This window comes from Ciconia boyciana, chromosome 8, assembly GCF_034638445.1.
Source record: "Ciconia boyciana chromosome 8, ASM3463844v1, whole genome shotgun sequence".
In the NCBI taxonomy this organism is placed as follows: Eukaryota; Metazoa; Chordata; class Aves; order Ciconiiformes; family Ciconiidae; genus Ciconia; species Ciconia boyciana.
The window spans coordinates 14223343-14241984 of record NC_132941.1 but is presented as its reverse complement, the minus strand read 5'-3'; the positions used below and the strand labels follow the sequence as shown (position 1 = coordinate 14241984).

Below are 18642 nucleotides of genomic sequence, written 5' to 3'. Positions count from 1 at the left end.
TGCCAACAGACCCTTCCCTTACACCTTTAGCTATTCCTATTCCCCTCATATCTTTCTTACATGCTATTACGAGAGCAAATCCTCAGAGCTGAAAGTCTTCATTCCTCAGCCAAGTACAAATATTCCTCAGAACAGAGAAGGTCATTGATCTAGGCTCAAAAGCTGGCCAGAAAGACAAGTCAGGACTTTCTTCTGCTATTATAATCTCAGAGTATTAGCATCTCTCTGCTGCAGGATTTGGAACAGTCTGTTCTGCAGCTTTGCAGACCTCTGTTTATGGGAGGAGTTTTTGGAGCATCTGTCAAACATGTTCAGTGTTTAACCTTTATGCAACTCTGTGAATGGTTACATGATTATGTGATCATTTTCTTCTAGAAGAGTATTTTCTTTTTAACTTCTAACTACCCACTGGGATCCCTTGAGTTTCCTCACCAACCATGAGAAAAACCTGTGTATAAGACTGAGAGCCCTCCTAAGTTCACCCTTGCCTCCTTCCACGCCAGTGCACAGGAACCCTTTCAACCTACAGAATTTATGATTGCATAACAGCTTCGGGTGCCAAGGGGAAATTTTGAACAATTGAGCATCATCAGGATTTAGCCACAATAGCAAGCACTGATCACATGTGCTTTCTACAAGCACTGTAGCAGATGAGGGAAGCTGTGAGCTATGTTCGGTCAGTGTATGTTCAAGCCCTTTCACACACAAATGGTTTTGGACAAGTGAGAGGTGATGGACTTACCAAACAACTGTCTAGACAGGCTTACTTCCCTTTCAGAAAATCCATGTCTTAAGCCCAATTAATTGGGTTTAACCTGGCTATTTCAAGCAGAAAAAAAATTTAGAGGGTTAAACAGGTATACTTAACTCCAGCAGTTCTTTTTACCCAGGTTGAATTCCAGCAGCCTAAATATGGATAGGATTAAATACACGGGCAGACAGGAATACCAGTCTGGTTCTACCTCCTTTTTGGAGAATGTGGAAATGCCAGCAGATTCTTACTGCCATCAGTTCTCCAAACCCCACTGCACAAAACTGACCATTATTGAAACACTGTGTAGGTATAGCTGTCAATACACCTCTCCTTTCCACACTAACTTCTTTCCTTAAAAATAAAAAACATAAACTGTGCTTAGATTCACATTGTTTTTATGGCTTTGATATATTGCATAATATTTCTTTAAATTAAAGCTGTCCTTGGTGTATGTATAGGATGTCATTTGTTTCTTTGTGAACTTGAACATCATCTGCTGATTTTTGTATTGTGACTCTTCTTGCCACATCCTATAGATCCTGACAGCAAGTGGAGATGGAACTTGTGCTCTGTGGGATGTTGAGAGTGGGCAGCTTCTACAGAGTTTCCATGGTCATGGAGCTGATGTCCTGTGCCTGGACCTGGCCCCTTCTGAAACGGGAAATACATTTGTCTCTGGGGTAAGCAGGAGCTTCCTATTGTAATATAAAATTAAGGAATGTGGAAGGGAAAAGGCAGCAAAGCAGGAGGCTCATGTTCTTATTGAGAGAGTGCTGGAGTATGTGTTGGAAGCCCCAGTGCAATCCACTCATTGCAAGCACATTTTCCAAGCTGGAGCAAATTAAACCCCTGACTGTGGGGTCAAACCCACCCAGCCAGTCTGACTGCAGTTCTGCTTACTTAGCAAATTCCACCCCACACCAAAGCAATCCAGCCTGAGATCAAAACAACGCCTCTCCCGAGAAGGGAAAGGCTCAAAGTTAGAGCAGCAGGCTCGTACCACAGCAGAGGTGTGAGCCCCTGTGGATAGGAGCCCAGCACAGCAGACAGCTTCCCACATTTGGCTCCTTTCTCGTGCCCAGCTCTCTGGAGCCGGACAGGGTGTGCCAGGCGGCTGCTCAGGGCATTGAAGTGGGGCTGCAAATAACGTGCGCGCCACTATGTCCCTCAGCCGCTCCCCAGAAGCCAAGGGGTAGCTTGGACGCTGGCTAAACCCTCATACAAGTTGGAGCAGGGAGATGAGGTGTGGCCACATCTTCAGCTGTTGCTGAGTCCCCTTTGCCTTCCAGCGGTACCAGAGACATTTAAAGCCCCTTCATCAGTTGAACACTGCCCGTTCCCTGTCCTGGCCCAGAGGAACACACAAACCTCACTGGGGCTGCAGGACTGGTCTGGGAAAGTACCCAGAGCATCTTCCAAATCTTGTCCTGCTGCTGAGGGATCGCTGTTTGCGGGCAGCCGAGCCGTTGGCATGCAGCCTGGCAGTGAGGCAGGCAAGGCATAAAGGTGAGTGGGATGGGGCTCAGCTCCTTTTTGAGGTGGTCCTGGTCTTTCCCACATCAGAAATTGAGTGTGCAGGTGAGAGCTAGCAGGAGCTGAGAGATGACCTCTCTTACTGGAGGCAGGTTGCTACCAGTAACTTTGCTGAAGGTACCTGGTTTCTGAGCCCCACCAGTGCTGGCCCAGGGCTGTCCTGTGCTTGCTGATGGAAATGGCCCTTGTACCAGAAGGTGCCAACCATGGATTAGGGGATTCCACTTGTTGTGCTTGGAGCCATGGTCCCATCCCTACACAATAAACCTGGACCTTTTCTGTTATGGCTCTTTTATCAAATTTGGCTGGCCCATCAGGAGCAGAGCCCAGCACACTGGCCCAGTTTGCCTGCTGCTAGCACAGCTGCTCCGAAGCGTGACTGAAAGCTAATTCCATCTGAGTGCATTACTCCTCCCGGGCTTTCCTGTCACCGAGCTTGCTTCCCAGAAAGGATAGATTCATTCTCCCTGGGAACAGCTCAGCTTATTATAGGGCAAAGAATCGCAAGCAGCTATGGTACTGCTAAGAGAATATGTCATACTTGTGTCGATGTAGCGGCTTGGACATGTCCGTCCTTACAGGGACTCACTTAATTCATCACATGCAAAATACCACTTCAGTGAAGATCTGTCTTGTATCGTGTCAATGCAGGTATAGCCAAAACAGTGCAACCTGAAAGTATGGTAGCACAGAGAGACTCCCTGTATATTGTGCCTATGTAATACAGTAACAGTAACCTTGAGCTGGAATAAGCAATGCCAATACATCAGCGTGTAGACCGGGTGCTGTTACACTTAATGACTTAACTGAAAATCCCAGCCCTCCTGGGTGAGCTCAGGGCTGCATCCCAGGCTGTTGTGCTCAGTGCCCTCTGAGCGCTGCTCCTCGGGGCGAGTTGGATAGCACTCAGGGGGCCCATCTCTTCGCAGGTGTTTGCTGGTTTCTCCTTCAAAACCTTAGGAGTCAAAGCACCAGCTTGTCAGATTGGTCTTGGCCCCAAACTCCCAGAGAGGTCAGTAAGAACAGTGCACATGGAAGCAATATGAAGGGCTGGGCTTGGGCTGTGGCGGGGCTTGAGAAGGAAATATGCTGAGTCCAAAATGTTCTCTATCCTGTTTGGTTTCCCCTGCGCAGAAACCACAAGTTGGTACAAAGGAATATTACCTCTTTTAAATAATGACATCATTAGTAAAAAACCTGGGATTTCATTTTAACAAGAGAATTAAAAAAGAGAACAATGTGAATTGTGAAGAGACTGTTTAATTTAATTAGCAATCATATTTGCTTAAAAATGAATAACATGTGTGGCACAGTCTGCTGGGCAGGACACGCTAGCTCGGCAGAAGCAGCGGCTGCCTGGCCTGCCTTGTACTTCCCATGCAGCCTCGGAGAGGCTGCAGCCCCCAGAGCTGAGCCTACCTATAGCCTGCCCCTCAGCAGGGTCATACTTATTAAAATCTCCCGTCACTCTTAAAAGAAAAGTCCATATTCTTTTTCCTGTGGCTGCGATTGTGACAGCAGCGAGACATCGCAGCTAAGAGTACGGCCCTACAGGTATGAGATGGTTCCTGCTCCGAGGATGTTGCAGACTACATGGGCTGAGCCCCTTGCCCGAAGCATGCAGGGTGCTGAGCACCTCGCAGCAAGCACCGAGTGTTAAATGATCTTTTGAAAGCACAGCTTGGAAGGGCAGGTTAGAGCTTGACAACGAGATTAAATGCTGTTGTGCTTCTTTTCTCATCCCAGCCATGCCATTGAGCACGTGGGTGCAGAGCCACGGCAGGGGTTGACTCTGGTAGGAGGCTGGGCAAGAGACCCTCTGGATGCACTTATTTCATTTTCTATTTCAGCGTATGAAAAGAATTAGTTATAAAACTTTAAACGCTGGGTATTAATTTTTTATATTGGGCATGTTAAGTGGTAAGGGAGTGAGTCAGTTATGCAGCTCTGTGGCATGGTGGGACTGTGGACACAGGTATGGCAGCAGCACAAGCAGAGCAGGGCTGTGAGTGCCGGTTAGTACGGGACTGCCTGTGCAAACACCCCAGGCCTGTCTGCACCCCACTGTGCTTCACGGCAGCGCTATGCCCACGCTGGTCTGCAGTGCCGCTGAGGCTCCAGCCTTCGTGGCATACTCTGCTCCTAACTGCAACTGCACCAGGCCTGGGGGTACCAGTACAGCCAGTTCTGAGGCTGCTTTGCTGGTTAAATTCCCCCAGAGCTGTCTTGTTCAGAGCCTTTGAACATAGCTGGGCTTGATGAAGCGTGTTAGGCACATGAGGAGTGAATGTCACCATTTACACAACTGTAGTGAATTTTTTTGTCTTATTAGGGATGTGACAAGAAAGCCATGGTTTGGGATATGCGGTCTGGTCAGTGCATCCAGTCATTTGAAACCCACGATTCAGATATCAACAGTGTCAGGTCAGTATGTTTCTGGGAGAGGACACATTTGTGATGTTGAGCAATGCGCTGGTTCTATTTTTGAAGTCTGACCTCATCCAAGTAATGTAATGTGTTCTGGTCTTTTTTTACTCATGCACAGATATTACCCAAGTGGAGATGCTTTTGCCTCTGGTTCAGACGATGCCACGGTATGTTAATTCAGCAACCTAATTTAGGGAAGTTCTGTTACTTCCCAAATCAGATTTTCCTAAAAGACTATGTCACATCCACAGAGGGCTTTAAGTGACTAAACTGGGCCTGTAACACCAAAGTTGCAGAAATAATAATGCTATAATATATATTAAATACTATATATAATGCTACAGGGAAAATCTAGTAACACTTTGTAGGTCTTTGCAGGTCTTGCAAGATCTTGCAAGACAAAGGTCTTACAAGGACCTTTGTAGGTCTTGCAAACTTTTCTACATGAGGTACTGTCCAAATATTCATTTCAGATTTTCTGTGTTCTGCAGTTTCATGATCAAAATTAGTTGTCTTACTGGAAGAGATTTGGCTTAATATAGTTGTTGGTCACAACATGGGAGGAACCAGATGAAATGCTGCAGCTTGTGTCAGAAGGAGCAGCACAGCGCAAGGGCATGAAGGCAGCCTGCACATGAGTGCCCGCGTCCTGGCAAGCAGAGGGGCTGTGAGCTCAGTGCGGAGCTGGGCAGACCCGGTCAGCTGGCCTCCGCAGCCCTGTGCATCCTGAGAGTGCAGCCCCAGGGTGGCCTTGGCCACGTACATCTCCCTGTCAGCCTGACTCACTGCCAAGCTCTTTACTGCGATGAGTCACCGCATTCAGGTCATCCTAGATGATACAATAGCTCTTGTGGATCTTACTTATCTATGAGCAAGCTGCTAGGAGGGCACAGTATGTATTGACAGGCAATCTTGGTGAGCACATTGTATGCAAAATGCCACTTACCTCCTGGTGCCTTTGGGCCCCTGAGTGATGCACACGGCTGGTGGCTCTTGCTGCAGCTGGTGGGTCCCCATGGGGGATCAGGCTCTGCCTGTACCACAGCCCTGCAGGGACTGAGCTTGCAGTTAAGTGTAACTCGAGAGCAGACGTTTGAGAGGCACCTGGCACCCTGCTTCTCCTGTTTATTCAAACATCACATCGAGTCGGATGAGGGTGAAGACTCTTTCTAAAGTATTCTGCCCTCACAGCATGTTTTGAGTCTGCTCTAGTACTAGCTAAACTCAATAGAAACATTCCCTTTGTCTTCACTGGATGTGGAGACCTTCCAAGGCTCTTCTGGAGGGAGTGTACACTGCTTTTAGGTCTTAAAAGCTGCAATTATAAATTAATACCTGTAGCTCTGTGGTGAGCCTAGTGCCTCTCCACACATTTGGATGCAGTACTGTGAGCGCTTGAGATGCTGAGGGAGTGAGATGGAAAAATTGTCCATCATTAAATTCCAATGAAAGCACTCTCTTTTTATGCCCAGTACCACAGGCTCTGGGCTCCTGTGCTTATTAATTTATTTGATGGGGTTTTTCTCTCTTAACTATTCCTGACACCCCTGACTTGAGCAGGAGAATGAGAAATTCCATCTCTGTACTTTTGACAGAGGTTTTGGCAGTTTCCATTTACTTCATTCTTTAAATGAAGAGGTTGGTGTTTTGAGCGTTACGGACTAATACACTGACTGGTATCCTTGACCTGATTTATATACTTAGGGATTTCGAGGAACAGATAATCCTGACTGTCTGGAGGGAAACCATAAAAGCGTGCTCACATGGCAGTGCTGTCACCTGTGGTGACCCTGACTCCCTATCAGGACAGTCTGATGGAATTATTCATCAGCGTGGAGCACCGGGAGACCTGGACTTCACGTACCTGGCAGCTCCCCACTGCCCTGCGAATGAAACAGCCTCTCCTTCGTGTGCAGGCTTGAGTATCAGCCATTTTTCATTAGTAACATCTTAATATTAGCCAACTCATCTGGCCATTGTTTGCTTAAACTTAACTTATTGAGGAAGGTTTTCAGTTCAAATAGTTTCAAAAGTGCATTTTGATTTCAAGGTTAACAGACGGCCTTTCTGCATGGCAATGAAGTCTGGTCTGTCTATACATTATTTCCATGTTAAACAAGCCTAAGTATGCTGGCAAATGATAAAAACAGGAAGTGCAGGTTGTAGAGGTGATTGGGGATTTTCCGTGAGAAATGAAAACCAAGGATCTGTATAAAAATGTATTATTTCACTTGAATTATTTTCATGTAGGTTTTTCAGACAGAGAGGCCTCACGGAAGGGCAGGGGCTATTTGCTATCCTGTCTTACTCAGAGCAACGACTACCGTCTGGGCTTCCCCGTGCCAAGGGACTGTCTGAGCACTATGCCATGCGGTTCGTGTTCTCAAAGATGACTAGAGGTTTAATCCTCTGTCTCCCAGACTCCAGCTGTGGCTAAACTGTTGTCTTTAGAGACTGTCTTCCCATACACCCCCTAGCAGCAGGATGCCCTAATATGCAGGAAACCAAGGGAAGCAAGTAGGGGAAGCAAGAGGGTGGGGGACTTGCAGTGGGTAGCCATGGTCCAAAACCCACCACTCATCTCTATAGCAGGACAGGCAGGAGGCTTAGAGAAGTGGTTTGGAAAAGCAAGTTCTTCACTCAATTTATACAAAACAGCCTTGTGTTGCTTGGATCCCTGTTAGACTCCAGAGGAGTCCCAGTTACAGCAGGCAGAAATAGCAGAAGGAAAGAAGCCAAGCAGCCGCTTCCCGTGATGCCTGTTAGGCTGCAGTCCTTCCCAATCCCATTTTTTTCAATGAAATGTAGTAGCTATTGACTCCAGCCTTTACTAAGGCATGTGTGTTGGTTTTGTTTCAATCCTAGTGTCGTTTATATGACCTTCGTGCAGACAGAGAAGTAGCAATTTATTCCAAAGAGAGCATCATTTTTGGAGCATCCAGTGTGGACTTCTCTCTCAGTGGTGAGACCTGAACTTTGGAGGTTATCTTAGTGTTGGGATTTGAGGGGAACTGTAAAATTTTGCCAGTTTAATTTGATAAAGCATTTATTATTAAAAGTAGTACTAAGTACCAAAAGAAACATTTAATGCATGGAAGCCTTTTTTTGCCTCTGTAAAAATAATTGCTCTTTAAATAACCTAGCTGGCTATCACTTTGTTGTAGCAATGAGAAGTATTTTCCTGGCCCTACTGAAGGCAGGAAATATTTTGCCTTTAACTACATCTGGGCTAGAATTTCACAATAATGACTAAAAACATTTCAAAGGAAACATGAAATGTAACTAGACTATTAAGCACACTTACATAAATAGTTTATAAAAGGATAATAAATGATTAATAGATAGTAAAAGTATGTTAGAGAAGCATGAAGACAGAGACATTACAATTTTTCACTACGGGTCCGGAGACATGAGCTCGAGTCTTCTCTCTCCTGCTCCAGCACAAATGCAGAGCTCCTCCAGTCACCCTGTGTGGGGATAAGTGGGTGGTGAACTGCCCTCCGCTCAGGACAGAGGCAAATGTCTCTGTCACGGTCACAAGCACCACAGCTTGTCTCATTGGGGACAATGAATCGCTTACCAAATTGTCTATTAATCATTCAACCATTTGTATTCAACTTCTTGCATAAAGTCTGAGCAAAATATTATTACCCTCCATTAGCTGTTGAAGTGCTCTTCAGTCTGTTGTGATTTGGAGTCATCCCCCATCTCTAATGACTGAACAGATTCTGTATAATTTAACTAAATTTTAACTAATAAATTTTAATTGGTTCAGCATTTAGTACAGATAGCTCAGCAGTGGAGCTGGGGTGTCTAACATGAGCACAGCTGGCCTGGGAGAAGCCGTGGTCAGGGCTCACTGTGTGCAGAGGGTGGCACGGGAAAGCTGGGTTGTGGCTCACTGGGTGATGAATGTCCTGCAGAAGGCCCCTGCTGCAGTCAAGACATCTTACCTACTTAAGACCTCACTTTGTAAAATCTCATTCTCTTTGTAGGTCGCCTACTGTTTGCAGGCTATAACGATTACACCATAAATGTCTGGGATGTGCTGAAAGGGTCCCGTGTATCCATTCTGTTTGGACATGAAAATCGTGTCAGCACCTTGCGGGTCTCTCCTGATGGGACGGCATTCTGCTCGGGCTCCTGGGACCACACTCTCCGAGTAAGTGCTGGGAGCACCTGCCTTGGGTGCTTTTTTCTGTCATGGTTTAACCCCAGCCAGCAAGTAAGCACCACACAGCCACTCGCTCACTTCCCCCCAGTGGGATGGGGGAGAGAATCAGAAAAGTAAAAGTGAGAAAACTCGTGGGTTGAGATAAAGACAGTTTAATAGGTAAAGCAAAAGCCGCACACGCAAGCAAAGCAAAACAAGGAATTCATTCGCTGCTTCCCATGGGCAGGCAGGTGTTCAGCCATGTCCAGGAAAGCAGGGCTCCATCACACATAATGGTTACTTGGGAAGACAAACACCATAACTCTGAATGTCCCCCCTTTCCTTCTTCTTCCCCCAGCTTTATATAGCCTATAGAGCATGACATCTTATGGTCTGGAATAGCCCTTTGGTCAGCTGGGGTCAGCTGTCCCAGCTGTGTCCCCTCCCAAACTCTTGTATACCCCCAGCCTACTTGCTGGTGGGGTGGGGTGAGAAGCAGAAAAGGCCTTGACTCTGTGTAAGCACTGCTCAGCAGTAACTAAAACATCCCTGTGTTATCAACGCTGTTTCCAGCACAAATCCAAAACATAGCCCCATACTAGCTACTGTGAAGAAAATTAACTCTACCCCAGCCAAAACCAGCACCCTTTCTTTCTTTCTTTGATTGTTTAAAAAAAGGGGGCGAGGGGGAAGGGTTGTTACAGGAAAATTGATTCTAGAGGGACTAACGAGGATATAAAACCACAGTGTAAAACATGAACAGAAAATTCAAATTAAAAAAATCCCCACAGAGTGCTAGCCGAACTGTTAAAGTTAAGGGAATTTTGAACTTATGGGTTAAATACTATCATTGCTGCTGATACACTGTACCGCTAATCTGACTGCCTTGCCAAATTTTAATGCAACGTTTGATAGAATAGTCAATGTCATAAACAATTGTTCAACTCTCTCTCCGCAGATCTGGGCTTAACCTGAGATCCTGTATGCAGAACCAAATGAAGACTGATACCCTGGACTACAAAACCTGCATAAAAAAGCCACCCCTCAAAATCAAATATTTGTTACACTACAAAAGAGTGACACTGAACCCACAGATTAACACAACTAGGTAGAAAATGTAATCTGCTTGAACACATAGCAAACATCAACTTGTAGTTAAATGAAATGTTTTTAATTCTGTTTTGCAACTATCTTATTTTATTAGAACTAGTTTAGATAATTATAAAGGGACTTTTCTCTGAAGTCACCTGTATCATAGAATTGAGTATTTCAGTGCACATTATGTATTTATTTGCATGAATTAAGTTCCTTTTTAAAGTAAAAAAAAAGAAAAAAGAAAAAATATTCCTGAGTTTATCAGGATGTAGCATAAGACTTTGGAAACATTCCATAGTAGTGCATTGAATTTTGGTGTTGAAAAGTGGAAAGAAAAACAGTTCTGATACTTTATGATGGCGTGATGGATGACTGAACCTTGGTAGTAAGTAGAGGAGCAAAGGACCTACTGTGAAGGTACTGGCTGTTGTCATAAAAATGTATTTTTTGTACAAAAAAGGAATGCTTTCAATCTCTGTTTTTTCCTACCGTCTTTTTAGATAGAAATAAGTATTTCATCTCTGTTACGTGAATATAAAGAATCTAAATATATACAAAATTATAAACTGCAAAGATGAGGGATATAAACATGATTTACATAATCATGAGGTAATACTTAACCAGTAGTTTCTTAGAAATTTTTAATTGTATCACTTGGTGAGTGAACTTTCTTTTACTTAAAGGAATACTACATCCTAAGCACGAAGGGATACTACACGCTAAGCACTAAGCACCATTATACTGATGGTCAGATCTTTTCCAAGTCAGGCATAGTCATTCTATGATCATGATTCTTATTTGCATTTTGAGCAGCTCATACCACTTTGGCAGGGCAATGTAGCTTAAATGTGTATTACGGCAGTGTATGCCCATTTTAAGGTCCTTCTGCAATGTCAGAGCAGTGTAAGTTCATGCAAATGTGGGTCAACCCTTACAAGCCAAATCGTACAGTCCTTACTCTAACAGTAATCTCCCACTGGTGTGGACATAGTTTTGTCGTGGTTGGACTTGAGAATGAACAACAGTGAGCTGTTGAAAACCTGCTGTGAGCCACAGTCCTGCCAGCATTTGATACTGTGCTCACCAGACCCCATAAGCCCAGCTGATCCAGGAGCTGCTGGGTTCCAGGGAAGCAGTATAGCCAGCCATATTGCTGGCAGCCCCCAGCCCTCTGTGCGAGCATGGTAATGCAATGCAAACTGGCAGGAGCTGATGCTCCCCATGCGGAGCTGATGCTGTAGAATTAAGATTTAACCAGATAAAGCTGAGATACAGTTAATTATAGAACTATTGGGAAATTATATTTGCATTTTTACATTGAAAACTATTGAGACTAGAGTGTGTGACCTCTGCTCATACTGATGGGTACTGAGCCTAGCCTGAGTAGAGGCATGTAGGGAGCAAAGTGCTGGAGTAATGCTGGGGGCTTTGCACGGTCTGGCCTTTGAAATGCAAGTGGTGAGATACATCTCTGAAAAGATCAAAGATACGATTTATATTTAGATTGAAACAAGAGAAAACAAGCTCACTGGAGTGAGCTTGATCACAAGCTCACTGATGACTGGATCACTGGAGTTGGCTGTTCACATAAGTTTGATGATAATATCCTCATTCTGTTTGAAAGTGGGATTTTTTTACAATTCTATAAAAATTGTATTAGAAACAAAGTCTCCTCATTCATGAAAAAATTAGGTTCCATGAATCCATAACCAATTAATCTAGGACACTGCCATTTGTATCAGCCTTCGGTCCCTAATGAAATAGTTCAGCTGTTTTCACTTGGAAAAGTCAACTCTGATGCTTTGCAATATTTGTGGCAAACTGTCCCTGTAACAAACTGAATGCACTATGGAAATGTCATATAGAGCTCACTGTGCAATATTGAGTCAATACACTGTCCACAGTTGATCAAAAGATTAATATTAATGTTTAGATAGTATTTATTGGCAAGATGTTTGTTTCAAACATACTACATTGTGTTGATACTTATGAATGGCCTAAATACAATAAATTGTATTTTACATATTGAGAACATGTATATAGTTGTTTTTCCCATCAGTTAGGTACTTGTAATGGTAGCTATTTTTTCTGGGTTTGTGGCATTTACTTTTTGCACCATACAGTTTCTTAGACCATTTGTCCTGCAAAAATCTAGGGTGAAATCCAGATCTACCAGAAAATTGCTTCTGGAATATCTTCTGGAAATGCCCAAGGTGAGCCAGAGCAACTGAGAGCAAGCAGTCCTTGAAAGTACCTGAGACTCCATCTGAGCTCCTGCTGCATTCAGGAGGCCAGAATTCAGGTTGTGTTTTCCTGCTCAGAAGGATCACAGCTAATGTGTGATGTTTTCTTTCCAGATCCTCATCGCCATACCCAGGAATGCACTGGAAAACATAGGGTATGTGTTTTGTGGGAGCGCAGCACTCTCCTCGCATTGCAGTGAGATGCCAGTGAAAGCTGGGCACCGAAACACTGTTGAGGGCTTGGGCTATCACTGTTTGGGTAAACCATGTTTGCAGATCACCTTGAGATGCAGCAGTTTAGCTTTCTGCCTTGTCAGTAGAGAACTGTGCTGGGGTCAGCTGTCCCCTCCACTTTAGTGTAGGTTTTGTTGTCAGCATGAAGGTGGTTGGTGGAAGTGCTCAGTTTAGACAGTGAAAAAAGCACCTCCTTCATTTAGGCTCATTGTTTCATTTCCTTTCCTCTGAGGGGCTGGGGAAAGTGCTGAGCCAGCTTGTTCTGAGTGACATCAGTGCCCAAACCGTCACCAGTTCCAGCAAGAATGAGGCTGACATCGCATCTTGCACTTCTGTTCTTGCAGGGAGAAATCCTGTGGTTCCTGCACTTCAGGGCCACTGCCTGTGGACTCGTAAGTTGGGCTGCATGGACGTGGCACCTGTGAAAACCACTTTTTTGTTCCTGAGGTAATGGTGAAAGCTGTGAACCAGGACGGGCTTCAACTTCCCATCAGATAAATGAAGATAGAGGAACAGGGTACTGAAGTATCCATTGTTTTTCTTACTCACTAAAGGTTGGCCAGGGAGGCTTTGAAAAATCCAGTGTTTTGAGACCCCCCGCTTTGGTCTGTCAAGCTATTTGTGTCTCGGAAATGCCTCCATTCCTTTCCAGAGGGAGAGGTTTTAAGCTGCTGCTTGTCCTTTGCCCAGTGTGTCCCAGCCTTGGAGAACAGGCGTGCAGCTCTGGGTGCAGCAGGGAAGCAGCAGTGTCACATCAGAGCCCCGGCCCTGGCCCCACCTTCCTGACCCACTCCTCAGCTCAAGCCAGGAGGTGAAGGAAGAGCAGTCCCGAAAGGCTACGCAAGCAGGCTATAACCAGGTTAAACATATGGAGAGCAAGGGAGCTATAGCTAGGGCAAAGTCACTGTCAGACGGCTCCGTCCTGTTGAACGAAAATGCTATATAAACAGGAAGGGTGGAAAAGGATATTGCTAGAGAAAGAGCAGCCTCTCCCTCTTGCTCTCCTGCTGTGAGGAATGCAATAGGAAATTCCTGCTCCAGGATTAACAATCGTAAGGAAAACTCTAGTTAAAAAAGCATGTGTGTAAAGCACTGGTGAAAAGTAAAGATATCATTCCAGCTACTGCTCTAGCACATAAACACAGGCTAGATTTCCCCGCTTAAAAACAAAACAAAAGCCAAATATGGGGATGTAAAACTAAGAGTTTGCTTTAGGAATGACTCTAAGAGATCAGGCCAATTCTTGATAGTGATCTGAGAAATTGCAATAGGATTGATTTCAACCATCTATTTTTAGATTTTCTAATGGGGTTGTAAAATGGAGACAGGGAGCTGTAATTCAAGATGGGTGAAGTGGAGCAGTCCTACGGTGGAGTGTTGGGCGCCTTGAGCCTGATGGGCGACTAGAGGCGAGAGCGTGACTCAGTGCCAGGCAGCTGCGGCAGCACCTCTCCCAGCGCTGGCGCAAGGCTGTGCGGTGACGGTGCAGTCACAGCCACGCTTTGCACCGGGCCACCATCTGAACCTCACCTGCAAACCGGCACTGAGCAGGAAGCACAAGTTGGGTGTACCTGTGGTGGGCCTGCCATAAATCTTGAGGTGGTATTTATGGGAGTGTTGATGATCGGTTAAGCAGCTGATGGTACTCGGAGCTCGAAGGGCACAGCTGGGATGCAGGGGAGGCGTCTAGCCGAGATGTCTCCATGGTGCTGTGCAAATGACACCACTTGGCTGGTGGTGTTCTCAGCCATTTTATTTTACACCAGCAGTAGTGAAGGGCCCAACCTTTGCACCACGAGGGTCCTAATCCTAAATTCTGCCTATATGCCCATCCAAAAGCAAACGCCACTGCGTTTGTTTGGTAAATACACAATGCACTCATCTTATAGTCCTAGAAAACCTGCAGCTCCTTCGATGCAAAGAACACAGGTTCGGGCCGCTAATGTGGAAAAAAACCCACCCCATCTGAAAAAAGTCTCGTACAGCCAGCATGCGGTAACTCGGCGTTTTGCTTGGCTGCCCAGGGAAAGTCGCGGCTTTGTGCAAGAGGCGCCTTCCCAGGGATGCGGGCGGACCCTGCGGGGAAGCGGCGGTCGCACCCCGGCGGCGGTGCGGGCCGCGCCGGCCCGGGGCCGGCTTCCCCCCGCCCCGCCTTTGGCTTCCCACCGCGCCGGGCCCCGCCCCGGAGGAGGGGAGCGCTCCCCAGCGCCCCGGGGCGGGCTGGGCTGGGCTGGGCCGGGCCGGGCCGGGCCGGGCGGAGGGGCCGCCCCGCCTCTTAGTCGGCGGCAGCTGCTGCTGCGGGGCCGCAGCCGCCGTGGGCCGCCGCCATGCCGGGCTCGCTGAAGGAGGAGACGGCGCTGCTGCTGGAGGACTACTTCCAGCACCGCGGCGGCGGCGCCGCCCTGCCCCCCAGCCCCACGGCGGCCACGCTGCGGCGGGCGGCGGCCGAGCTGGAGCGGCGGGAGCGGCCCTTCTTCCGCTCCTGCGCGCCGCTGGCGCGGGCCGAGCCGCGGGAGGCGGCGGCGCTGCTGGAGCGGGTGGCGGCGCAGCTGGAGGCCGACGGCGGCCTGAACTGGGGCCGGCTGCTGGCGCTGGTGGTCTTCGCCGGCACGCTGGCCGCCGCGCTGGCCGAGCGGGGCTGCGGCGACGGGCCGCGCTGCCTGGCCGCCGCGCTGGCCGCCTACCTGGCCGAGGAGCGGGGCGAGTGGCTGGAGGCGCACGGCGGATGGGTGAGCGGGGACCGGGGCGGCGGCGGCGGCGGCGGCGGGGGTCGGCCCGGGCGCGGTGCGGACGCGCGACGCCGGGGGGAGACCGAGGGCGGGGAGCCGGGAGCCCGGCCCGGCGGAGCGGCCGGGGGTGGGTGCCGGGCGGGGGGGGGACCTGGCCCCCTCTCCCCGGTTAGCAGAGCAGGGCAGCCCCCCGGCGCCGTGCTGCAGCTTGGCCTGGGGGTATTGCCAGGGGAACGTGCTGGGGTGCCTGCCGGCGATGGGCGTGCGCGGCACCGGCGGGGAGGTCTCCGCGGGAAAGGCTGCAGAGCGTCTGCGGGGCCTGGCCGCTTCATAGCGGCACGCAGCGGGTGCGCGCTGGGGTATTTAAGGTGTCTGCGGGTGTCCTGGGTTGTGGCTTAGGCCGGTTCTCTAAAGGTGCCAGCGGCCAGCTTTGTCAAGCTGCAGCCTCCTAAAAATACAGGAATTATGCTGCTGACTCGTGGGGGGCAAGGTTTGCCTTCTCCTCAGGTCCTCAGCCTTCAGATTTTGGAGAGCAGGCCGACCCAGGTCTTCTCCCAAGTGTGAACACGAAACCCCGATGTGCCTGTTTTTCAATATGCCCGTGTATAAAGCCACCATCCGCTAGAGCTGCTGCTCTGGTTCCTGCTTGTCCTGAAACTGGTCAGGTCGGGGCCGCAGGAAGGTGTGGGCAATAGCGTTCATGTACGTTGTGATGTAAAGCGATGGCTACTGTTGCTTTCTGCCACTTGAGATGCATGCTGAAAGTACGGCTTTTAAGGCGTCCATGCAGCTCTGCCGGCGTTCCTGAACAAAATGTCAGCTATCCCGCAGAGCTGCACACTTCCTATTTTCAGTCCTAGTGGAATATTTGATGCCAGGACAAATAAGCACTAAAAATAGAGGGGGGGGGGAGGCAGCCACTGGTTTCGTTGTCTTTTCCACAGACCAAAATGAACTTGGTTTTCCAGTGGTCACTGGTCCATCTGACTGCTTGGAACGGTATGGTGGTTGGCTACAACGTACGCTGTCACTTGGCAAAATCGCATTGCCCGTTCGCACAAATTAAAGTGTAAAGAACAAAGTTCCGGAAGAAATCAAGAGTATAACTTGTTTACATAGACATCTGCGGAGCAGAGTTCAAACACAACCATCTGGAGTTGTATTGCTGCCACTTCTGATTATCACAAATAACGATCTGGGAGAGCAGCTGCCAGCTTTGCTCTGTCATAGGTCAGCTCTGAGCAGTGTCCACTTGGCCCTTCCGAGAGAGTGTGTCATCAGTCCCGCGTCCGCCGAGATGGGACCGGCTTCGGGCTCCTGTCTTTCAAGCGGAAATTTCCATATCCTGTGTTTCAGATACTTTCTGAAACTTGAATGAGGGGGAACAATGCTGGCAGCTCCCATCAGAAACCTCCTAAAAGGGCGAAAATAACATAATGACATGCTGAGCATCTCAATAGGAAGTTTGCAACTGTCTTTTGAGCAAAGTGTACAAACACTTGCAGCTACTGCTTTCAGTCGCCTTGTGCAAAGGCTCTCACAAAACATTTTTGTGTGCCCAAGGCAGCAGGCTTAGACTTTCATGATTAAAATAGAGACTTCTGGAGCTGACAAACGCCGTGCTGAGAGTGTGAACCAACCCCTGCTCAAAGACTTGTTAAAAGAAATCCAGTTAATTGTAAGCCAGCCAACTCAATGTCCTTTCTCTTGCTTTTCTAGGATGGCTTCTGTCGGTTCTTCAGCAGACACGGCTCCCAGCCAGCTGACCAGAGCAGTACCATAAGCAATGCGATCATGGCTGCAGCGGGGTTTGGAATAGCAGGATTGGCTTTTCTCTTGGTGGTGCGGTAGGCTGATGAACAGATCTTGCCATGGGAAAGTACTCTCAAAACTGACAATTTACCAGATTTCACTCTATTTTCTATAGAACAGACCCCTAAGAAGAAGTTTATATTTTTAAACTGGCTTGGAAAACTGTCTCACCAAATCCTTGGCTATAAACTGCTTCACACGCTACCCAGTAACAGCACAAACAAATGTGTACTAAACCACCATTTGTGCATGTTCAAAACCTGTCGTCTCCAAACATCCTCTGGACTTTCTTTTTGAAGGTGTAACCTAAACGTTAGCATGGTTCATGTACTGTAACTTCTGAGTGCTCGATGTTATGCTAGGAAAACGTTATGGTGGACTTGCTACTAAACCCTCTGTTCGAGACGTCTTATTTACATGGAGGCAAGTCTTTGAACCTGCCTTCCATTAATACTGTAAAGTGGGCAAACGTTGACTGTGATTTAATATGGTTTATGGCTTCAAATGCAGTGCACAGCACTTGTTACCGAAAGGGAACTCATTGGTTGATTTAGAGCAATTAGTGCCCATGATGCGAGAGGCATTAGGGCTTAATATAACATAAGGCTGATTTCATTACACTACAAGAAGATAAGTGTTGATACAGGACGGTAATGGCTGCAGTACTTGTTCTTACTGAAAGGAAAGGAATTTAAATATTAAACCTTAATTGGTATATTGAAATCCAGTGAAGGCTGGAATTTCTCTGGATTTCCTTGACAAAACGAGAATTTCCATATATCTTAATATATTTTTGAAGTATTTATCACTGTATAATACTTGTAGCCATGACATCTTTATTTTTGTTTAAAACTTAATGCTGGTTCTTGTCACTCTAGTGTGTATCAAGCGTTGTCTTGTTTGAGTAATATTTCACTCTATTTTCAACATGCTGTGTATTTCTTTCAATGGTTGTACAAATTGCCTTATGTTTCTGGTAGCTTTTAATAACGTTCCTGGGTTACTCATAGCGTGTACAATTTTACTATGGTGACTTCAAAGGTGAATAAATGTTAAGTATTTTTATTTTAAAAAACTTTCTGCTTATTTGATTGGATGGGTGATGGTACTCGGACAGTGAGTGTTTCGGTGGTTACCTGGATGCATCAGTTTGTACCCAGCTTCCTGGTGCTTTGACCTGAAACAAGGAGCTGTGGAGCACCAGAGCAGCGTGATACCAGTCTTCGTTGCAGAGGAGTCCTGCAGTCACAACTAGGGGTAAGACAGCCTAAGGGGAAAACCCAGTCCAAAAGGCCCATCTTCACCACTGCGACTGGAAATAACCCCGTGGTTTTGTAGGCCAAAACTTTCCAAAGTTTACTAACATAGCTGGGTACGGACAGGGTCCTCTGAGACCTGCTCCTGCTTGTAGAGAGCAACAGAGCTCTTGTTTCTTCTCTGCTAAGACTTGCTACTGCCTCTCTCTTTCACACATGCATGCTTTTTTACTGACACTGGAGTTTCTGATAGGAGTTACGATAAAGACTGAGCAATAGGTGACGGAGTTCAGCCCTTCTCAGATTAGTAATACTGAGCAGCTGTAATTTTTGAGGGTGTTGGGCTTAACGCGTTTAAAAAGTGGTCTCATGCTCCCGCCTCCAAGTCAGATGTTTCTGCGGCACT

At 47.2% G+C, this 18642-nt stretch overlaps 2 protein-coding genes across 7 annotated transcripts in view; both read left to right on the top strand.

The window, feature by feature from the left end:
- The window catches only part of GNB5 (G protein subunit beta 5), a 30366-nt gene extending 17346 nt beyond the window's left edge, over nt 1–13020 (top strand). The window contains exons 7-15 of one of the 6 annotated variants that reach the window (XR_012043771.1): nt 1291–1434; nt 4620–4711; nt 4833–4881; nt 7580–7676; nt 8710–8876; nt 9826–9975; nt 12118–12175; nt 12320–12360; nt 12784–13020. Coding sequence is in view for 4 of the 6 variants with exons in the window: in XM_072869951.1 (XP_072726052.1) it covers nt 1291–1434; nt 4620–4711; nt 4833–4881; nt 7580–7676; nt 8710–8876; nt 9826–9837 (561 nt within the window). In the remaining 2 variants the exon portion in view is untranslated. Of the gene's footprint in view, nt 1–1290; nt 1435–4619; nt 4712–4832; nt 4882–7579; nt 7677–8709; nt 8877–9825; nt 12004–12117; nt 12176–12319; nt 12361–12783 lie in introns of those variants that run through there. The other 5 variants (XR_012043772.1, XM_072869951.1, XM_072869954.1 and 2 more) reach the window with 5 other exon arrangements.
- A 1643-nt stretch (nt 13021–14663) lies between these two features.
- Nucleotides 14664–18031, top strand: BCL2L10 (BCL2 like 10). The gene is made up of 2 exons (XM_072869955.1): nt 14664–15168; nt 16888–18031. Exons 1-2 carry the CDS (start codon nt 14767–14769, stop codon nt 17017–17019), a joined length of 534 nt encoding a protein of 177 aa, XP_072726056.1. The 5' UTR covers nt 14664–14766; the 3' UTR covers nt 17020–18031.
- Nucleotides 18032–18642: the final 611 nt, after the last annotated feature.

Bases quoted from the DNA above. Each gene is read 5' to 3' on its own strand.
- BCL2L10 (XM_072869955.1), top strand. From the start codon at position 14,767: ATGCCGGGCTCGCTGAAGGAGGAGACGGCGCTGCTGCTGGAGGACTAC. The intron at 15,169-16,887 runs GTGAGCGGGGAC...TTGCTTTTCTAG, and splicing joins TGGAGGCGCACGGCGGATGG to GATGGCTTCTGTCGGTTCTT.